Source organism: Melanaphis sacchari, unplaced genomic scaffold, assembly GCF_002803265.2.
Source record: "Melanaphis sacchari strain LSU unplaced genomic scaffold, SCAv2.0 Contig0_pilon_pilon, whole genome shotgun sequence".
Classification (NCBI taxonomy): domain Eukaryota; kingdom Metazoa; phylum Arthropoda; class Insecta; order Hemiptera; family Aphididae; genus Melanaphis; species Melanaphis sacchari.
Window position 1 is genome coordinate 5,403,333 of NW_020270366.1, and position 8,579 is coordinate 5,411,911.

At 25.8% G+C, this 8,579-nt stretch overlaps 2 protein-coding genes across 2 annotated transcripts; one reads left to right on the top strand and one right to left on the bottom strand.

The window, feature by feature from the left end:
* Nucleotides 1–507: 507 nt before the first annotated feature.
* LOC112604200 (zinc finger protein 436-like) lies at nucleotides 508–4,640 on the bottom strand. Its single transcript, XM_025353133.1, has 9 exons — nucleotides 4,268–4,640; nucleotides 3,653–3,814; nucleotides 3,195–3,377; nucleotides 2,976–3,122; nucleotides 2,563–2,663; nucleotides 2,158–2,456; nucleotides 1,673–1,870; nucleotides 1,378–1,592; nucleotides 508–1,196 (listed from the first exon to the last, which is right to left on the bottom strand). The coding sequence occupies exons 1-9, from the start codon at nucleotides 4,409–4,411 to the stop codon at nucleotides 1,128–1,130; spliced, it is 1,518 nt and encodes a 505-aa protein (XP_025208918.1). The 5' UTR covers nucleotides 4,412–4,640; the 3' UTR covers nucleotides 508–1,127.
* A 1,147-nt stretch (nucleotides 4,641–5,787) lies between these two features.
* Nucleotides 5,788–7,575, top strand: LOC112593651 (zinc finger Ran-binding domain-containing protein 2). Its single transcript, XM_025338156.1, has 2 exons — nucleotides 5,788–7,016; nucleotides 7,333–7,575. The coding sequence occupies exon 1, from the start codon at nucleotides 6,306–6,308 to the stop codon at nucleotides 6,996–6,998; it is 693 nt and encodes a 230-aa protein (XP_025193941.1). The 5' UTR covers nucleotides 5,788–6,305; the 3' UTR covers nucleotides 6,999–7,016; nucleotides 7,333–7,575.
* Nucleotides 7,576–8,579: the final 1,004 nt, after the last annotated feature.

Here is an 8,579-nt window from a genome sequence, read left to right on the forward strand (position 1 = left end):
GAACGAATTAGCAAACGCGACTTACCAAACCTCGACACGACCAATTCACTATGAATCCATTTCGCAACGGCTTCCGGTAAAGGCACAATTTAAGATATAGGTTATAGGTGTATCTTAAATCCTAAGTATAGTTGTCCACTGGGTGTCATAAAATACAATTCAAATAAATAATAATAAATTGATTATACACATTATAAATCATAATAAAACGTTTTATTTAAAGACAATATTATCTGCCTGGTTACATCAAGTTATTAGTGAATAAAAATAAAACAAATTATATTTTTAAAAATAACTCAGTAGTACAAGTAATTCAGAAAAAAAAAATACAAACTAAAATATAAATTAAATCTAATTTAATGGCTAACTGAATATTCAAAATAAATGTTTCAGCTTTTTAGAATTACTTTTGTGACTTTTAAAGAGGGCAAATAATAATTAATATTTATTATAAATAACTTTAAATTGTTGAGTTACACATTATAAACATAACTAAGTCAAAAATTGTAAAAATCAAGACCATAATAGACCTAAAACAACATTTATTAAATTCTAATGAGCAATTCAATTAACTAAACTTGTCTTAGTATTATATCAGTCTGTTTATGGATTTCAAAATAACATCTCCTTTAATTTTTTGGTATATTTTGTACATTATTTTACTATCATTAACATAAAAATATAATAGGATTTCACAACTACATTAAATATATATGGAACATTCAACCATCTACATTGTGATATATTTTGAGAGGATCTGTCCTCAGCTTAAATTGATTAGACTTGACAATGAAATTTAATTTAATTATAAAGGCACTAAAAGTAATTGTGAACATAATTTACTAATATGTTTTGATTTTCCATAAAAAATAATAATTGGCAAAATCACCAAAAATTAAATAAAAATTATTCTACACAAAAATAACTTAACCTAAGTCATTCTTTCAATAGTCATAAAATTTGGTGTCGTGTGACAGTAACTAAAATATAACATTCAAGTACAAAATAATATGACTTAAATCTAATACACTAGTTTGTAGGAACCCATAATTAACACCCTGAAAACCTGAACATTTTGGGCTTAGACCTTTTTGCAATTTTTTAAGAATTATTATCTTCGTAAGATACTAAGGTACTTGATATGCATTTGTATTTGGCACATTAGATAGTTGATTTTGCTTCTCTTGTTGATTGACCTGTAAATAAACCATACATTATATTATAAATATTTGTTTAGTTACAATTAAAGAGGTAGATATCATGGAAATAAAAATAATAATTATTTAGTGAAGTTTGATACATAGTTCTAAACATGCAACACAAATTAATGAATTTTATAAAATATAACAATAAATCTATTGCTAAAGGTATATTTACTTCATTTTGTAATTCATCAATAACAGAACCAGATTCTGATTTAAGACTATTAGTATAACCTTTAGTCCGATGTCTAAACTGATGAGTAATTAAAAATTGACTTGTAGCAAATCGTTTCTTGCATATGTCACACACATATGGTAACTGGTTATCCTCCACTTCATTATGTGTTGCCATATGCATATCGTAATAGTGTTTAACAATAAATGATTTTCCTAATAAAATAACCATTAGAACTTTAAAAGTTAACAGTTTTTAGAAAAATTATCTAAAAACTCTAAAATGTAAAACTAACCACAAACTTCACAGACAAGAGGTCCAGTCACTCCATGCGTAGTTCGATGCTTGTGAAGATTATCTTTACGACTAAAATGTTTATGACACAAATCACACCCATACAATCGTTGACCAGTATGACTCAACATGTGACGCATTAGATGTTCTTTACGACTAAATGATTTAGAGCATGTTTCACAGCTGTATGGACGTTCCCCTTGAAATATAATTATTTAATTAATAAAAAAAATTAATTTGTTTGTAATGGATTATATGATTATAAAAATAATGAAGATATACAATATAATAGGTAAATCAATCATTAAATTATTTATTTTTCCCATTTTATATGTTAAAGAATTAAGACAATGAATATAATGAAATATTTATAAAATAATATTAGTATCAAATCTTAATATTACAGATTCTATAATAAGATTTAATAATATTTTATTATCTCAATAAAGTTGGCTAAAGAAAATATTTATTAGATACAATATTTACCAGTATGAAGTTTCCTATGTTGAATTAAATGCTCTTTTCTTTTAAATTTTTTCTCGCAAACATCACAAGGAAATCTTGGAGGCATCATATCTCTTGAACTTCTTGTTGGTACATTATGAACACTTCTATTGTTCATAGCTTTACATACTTGACTATGCATCACAATTTCTTCCTCAGATTCTAATACTTTCCCACATGCAGTGCATGTTGCAAGAGCACCATTCATTGGTAAAAACCCATTTATATATGTCTTTGCATCATTAGACTTACTATTATCCAAATCTGAATCTTGATCGTTACTTCAAAAAAAAAATTTTTAATTTTAAGTACACATAGAATAGAAGTAATTAAACATGACTAAAAATGTTATTAATTAAATAAAATATTGTCTTAATAATAACTAACTCAGTTTTAATTAATTGTAAATTGATCTCTGGTTCAACAGTCACATAATTTAAAGAATGTATGTTCAATTCAGAATCTTCTTTATCTGAACTAGGATTATCCTGGAAAATTAACAAGACATCTTATTAAAATTATATATGGAATATATTTAACAATCAAATAAACATATTAACAACACAACCTAATAAAATGTATTTCAATAATTTAATTATTAATAGTAATTTTCTATTAATTGAAAAAAAAACCTTATAGATATTTTTAATAATTATGAGTAAAAGTGGCATAAGTACACTGCTGCCTATAGAAGTTGGGTTTGATTGATATTATGTTGTAAACTATTTCAAAATTTATAATAATTTATTATGTTATAAAATGGTTAAGAATTATGAAACAGCTCAATCTATAATGCTTACAGGTACAGAGTAAATGGTTTGAACATTTTCACTCGCATCATTTTCTTCATTAGATGAATCTGTTTGAACCGACTGATTTGAATTATTGGCTATCGTATAATTATACTTCATGGATTCAATTCCATTAGTTGTACTAGTTATAACTTGCTATTGTAAAACAAACAAAAATTATTAAATTAGAAATAAATCATTAATTTTTTTATTAAAATCAATAATTACCTGCATACTATCATATTTACAAAAATCTAGATATCCATTGTTTATATCTTTTACTACTTGTATTGAACCAGATTGAACGAGGTTGGACAGGCTTTGCATTGAAAGCATAGATGAAGAATGATCAGAACTATTATTTCTCTTTGTACTTACAGGATTATTTTCTAAAGATTCACGCACATAAACCTAAAAATTTTATTTTTAAATAAAAAAAGTGGTAAGAAGAAATTTATTTTGGTTAAAATATACAAAAAACTGTTAATCAAATACAAATTAAATTAAATTTTTTTTTATTATACTATTATTCATCTATAAATTTAAGATTGCTTCAAAAGTAACAAATAATAAGGTAGGTTCCCACAGTGTCATTTAACAATACAATTATATAAAACTGCCACTAGTAATTATTTTACATGTAATTTATTACATTTTTTAATTAAATATAAACAAAAACAACTTACTTTTCCTTGACATTTTGCTTGATCAGAAACACTTAACGTTGCACAGTAACTTTTTAACATAGATTCAGTATTTACACATTGATCTATAAAATCGTACAATTCATCCATTTTTGCTATACAGTTTTCACATACCCCTTTTGGTAAACTATCACTTTCTTTGATCTAAAAAAATTTATAAAATAAACATATTCTGTTGGTTATACCAATAAAACTTTAATATTGTAAAACATGTTGTTTAAATATTACAACTAAATATTGGCATAATATAATGTTTATAACTATTTAGAAGACATTGTGTATATTATATATTTACTTACAATATTTTAAATATTATATTAAATAATTGAATAAGGAATATAAAAACATAAGAAAGATTAACTTAATTTTACTACCTAAACAATCTAAAATTTATTAAATTCTTAATTATGAAGGCAGAATAAACAAAAATCATTTGAAAACAAAAAAATATGGCCAAAAGCCTAAAATAATCTAACATCAACTGGAGTATATTGAAATCAACTATATTAGTTGAACATTATTATCAACTGTATAGCACAGTGTCATCTCAGTTGTCTTACACATGACCAAAAATTAGTCCGACTAGCCATAACTCACCTGGAGGGGTATACATTTTTTCAGTTTGAACTGTAGCTGCCGTTCGCTGCTCTCCTGACTCTTGAACAGATGGTGTTTCTTGCCGCCTACGCACATGCATAGCCGGCACAACTCGTAAAAGTCAACCTTTTTGTAAATGCTCATTTTACGGGAATTCCAAATAAATAAGAAAAAATCCAATTTATCTTATACACGTTCTATTTATTCCGAGGCGGAGATTCGACAACCCCGCCATTTGCGTCGCTATTTTTCAGTTTTTGGCGTGAAGATCAATTCACGAACGCAATGATGTTGTTGACTGTTGTCTGTTATTATTGTTGTTGTTGCTGCTATTACCATCAATGGCCACCGAGTGCACCACATGCATCATTGCACTTATTTTGCATGTTTGCGCTAACCAGTAACCCGAATCCCAGTAAGCTACAATCGCAACAGCTGATAACACCGGCGGCCACTGCACGCTTAGCAACCACAACAATAATATTATATTAAATTCTATCCAACCACAGTCTTAAAATTTGATAAAAACTATATTATACAGAGTGATTCACAAACCATTATTCCTTTGACAAAACATTTTTCAAATTTTGATTGATGAAACTTTTAACTATTCCTAATTCCTAAAGGCAACATTTACAAATATTTGGATTATTTATAGGGTTTAAGAGTTGTGACGATGCCAACGTTTGCTTTACAAATAAAAGTCCCTTTTTTTCCTACAAATTATTAAAATAATATGTTGATAAAATAATTTTTTTTATGAATATTTTCAATTTTTAATTATTTAAAAAAAAAATTGAACAATTAATTGTTGCGTTACTTAACTGTATATTAAAGTTAAAATTTTAAAATATTATGATTTATAAAAATGTCCGAGTAAGATATAATAAATTGTGTACTTGAATACTTGATACAATATTACATCTGTTTTATAGTTTTATATATTCGTATAATTATTTTTAAGCACTAGTATCAATAGTTTATACATATTGATAAATAATGACTAAAAGTAAACTATTCGTTGATTTTTCGATTTAGATGTATAAATGTAGTCAAAAACACCATCTAAATAATTTACAGTAAAAAAAAAGATGGATTTTTATTAGAAAAAAATTGTTGGTGATCACTCTGTATGGCAATATTGTTAATGCTAGCAAGTAGTCAGCTGCTGCCATTTTGTTTTCAACGAAATAAAAACAACCAGACCAAATGGAAAACAATGATAAATATCAACTTGAAATCCAAAACCATATAACTCGCTAATTCGGCGATATGTCTGTCAAGATTATAGTTTGTGACTATGAAAGAATTTCAAATAGACACATATTTTTTATAATGTTTCATGTCTGTATTTCTATGTGGTTTTGATTGTTTGAAAAATATACTTAATATACTTATTGCTTACAGTTTTTTTGTTATCAATTATCAATCCCTCGTAATGTGGTTACACTGTCGGCTGTTATCACAATATACGCCCCCTCCAACTCGACTGTATACCCGGAACGTCAGAACAGAACTAAGGTGCACTACCGAGTACCATCACTGATTTTTTTTTCCTAATTTTAATTTGTCTACTATAAAATTATGATACTTTAGGTCTTATAAATTAAGAACAATTATAATGTAATGTTACTGTTCACGATTAACAAACAAAATAATACGTCAACATCGTAGTCATTTGGTTGGTTTAAAATCGTCCTCTGTATGTTTTATAAATGTACGTAACTGAAATTTAATTTAGTTTTAATTCGTTCGCGATCACATTATTTTTATTACTGCAACCCATGTTACATATACGTCTTTAATATACCGTTTGTATGTGCATTTATTATATCAATTTTGTGTAATTTATGAATATATATTTACGCAAGTAAGTAAATCGAACTCAAGATCTTGCTTTCGGCAATAATAATAATTGGTATGCTCAAGAAATAATTTCTACAAATTACATGCTTACACTATTACTATGATGTGCAGCAGATAATTTCATTAAGTATCGGCTAATTTGTAATATTTGGTAAAGACAGATTTTTTTCAAATGTCTAGTGATATGTCTTCGAATGCGGAGGATTTGCCATTAGATGCTGGTAAAGCATTTCGCATGAGTGAAGGTGATTGGGTCTGTCCAAACACTCAATGCGCAAATATTAATTTTGCTCGTCGCACCCATTGTAATAGATGTAATAAGGAACGTGAAGACTTACCAGTCAAGAAAAAAGCTGGTGCTGAAATTGGTAAGGCAGCTGCTGAAAAGAGTAAAGGTCTGTTTTCAGCTGATGACTGGCAATGTAGTAAGTGTGGCAATGTGAATTGGGCACGTCGATCTCAATGTAATATGTGTAATGCACCTAAATTTGCTGATCCAGAAGAACGTACTGGTTATGGAGGTGGTTACAATGATAGAGGAGTTGTTGAGTATGTTAAACGAGAAGAGTCAGATGATGAGTATGATGAATTCGGACGAAAGAAAAAAAAACAAAAAAGAGGTAGTGGTTCTATAAGCGAGGATTCCAATAGTCAAAATGGTAAAGAAGATAACAACGATAGAGGAAAAAATAAAACATGGTCAAATGCTATTATTGAAAATGATGATGATGATGATGATGAAGAAGACGATGATGATGATGATGATGAAGATGGAGATCTTTCAAAATATGATTTGTCTGAATGGGATGACTTAGCAGCCCAAGCCAAAAGAGATAGATCAAGATCTAGATCACCATTAAAATAGTTATGATTTAAATATTTTGTAAGTATCAATTATTTTTTTTTTTATTTAACTTATAGATGTATGAAAAATTATCATATTTATCTAATAAAATATTATATGATATTATGTATCTAAAACTTATGAAAAATATAAAATTGTTTGTAAATATGTAACAATTTTAATAAGTAGGCTTATAAGTTGAAGATATTAATAACTATAATATTACACAATTTTCTTTGATACCACCCAACACTAGAACAAAATTATTCATTTTAAATGGTTTATGAGTACTGTTGCAATTATACATTTATTCAGCTTTTTTTATAATAATATTATGTTATTTTTTATCTTACAGTTTAAGTTATGGTTATTTACAACGTTATTGACCAGTCTACAATCAATATTTTCCAATAAATCAACCATACCACAAATCAATTTAGTAATTAGATCATATGTTTATCTGACATTTTATTTATTTTGAACACTATCAATTTATATTTAACCGTTAAATATTTTTATTTTACATGATTATATAATAATTAATGTAATGTATGCATAAAAAGCCAAAATACTAAAACTATGTCATTAAAATAAGTTGTACAGCTTTTGTTATTTTAAATATTTCCAATTAACCTTTTGTGGATATATTAAAAATAATATATTTTCTTTATATCACAAAATTTAAAAAATTTTATCTTTAATATTTTTACCAATTTTGGTTTAATTAAAATTTGTGTTAATCTATTGCAGTCAGTATTCATTTTTCTATCCAGTTACACATAACATGTAATATTGTATTCACTTTGTACAAATATGTTGAATTCTATTTAATTAAAGCATTCACTTTCAAGTAATAATTTGTCATTAAAATATTTACATAAACCTTATTTTTAATTGCTGATGACACATATTTCAAAAATTAAATATCAAGTATTAATTATAAATTATTTTATTTTATTATTGAAAATAGATTTAAGATAAAATATCAATAATATGATATGTACTTATTTAATTAATATTTTTGTATTTTTAATGGAATTGTTTTTACTTTCATATTTGTAATTTTAAAATATGATAACATTATTACTTGCAAGTATTCTTAAAATTTAAATTTAAATTTTGAATTTTCAGATTAAATTGACTGAAATAATATAATAATTACTTGTTAGTTAAATGCATATTGAGTTGTGTAATCTTGAGATTATCTGTAAAGTATAAAAATTTAAACTATCAACATTTTTAATACAAAATTATTATGGATATCATGTATGATTATTTGTCATGAATAATAAAATTTAAATGATTGCATTTTTATGATCATAGTTCAAATTGTTTGCATCATTGATTATTATCACAGCCATAAGTTTATGAAGAGATATTTTGTTTTTAATTATTATAATATTATGTAACTAAATGTTAAAAAAAAAATGAATACCTTTATAAAAAGTTATAGTATGTGCGTTTTAATGTTCAAGAATCGTGTTTTTATTTCACATTTATCACATTAATTATATATTTTAATATTTATGACTCATCTTGACTTACTTATTGTTTCTTATTGGTGTCTAGATTTTTTTAATATAAATCAAATGTGAATGTATT

Coding starts and splice junctions, on each gene's coding strand:
- LOC112604200 (XM_025353133.1), bottom strand. CDS start 4,411: ATGAGCATTTACAAAAAGGTTGACTTTTACGAGTTGTGCCGGCTATGC. Junction 2,664..2,975: donor AAACCATTTACTCTGTACCT/GTAAGCATTATA, acceptor TTAATTTTCCAG/GATAATCCTAGTTCAGATAA. Junction 1,593..1,672: donor TCTTGTCTGTGAAGTTTGTG/GTTAGTTTTACA, acceptor TTATTTTATTAG/GAAAATCATTTATTGTTAAA.
- LOC112593651 (XM_025338156.1), top strand. CDS start 6,306: ATGTCTAGTGATATGTCTTCGAATGCGGAGGATTTGCCATTAGATGCT.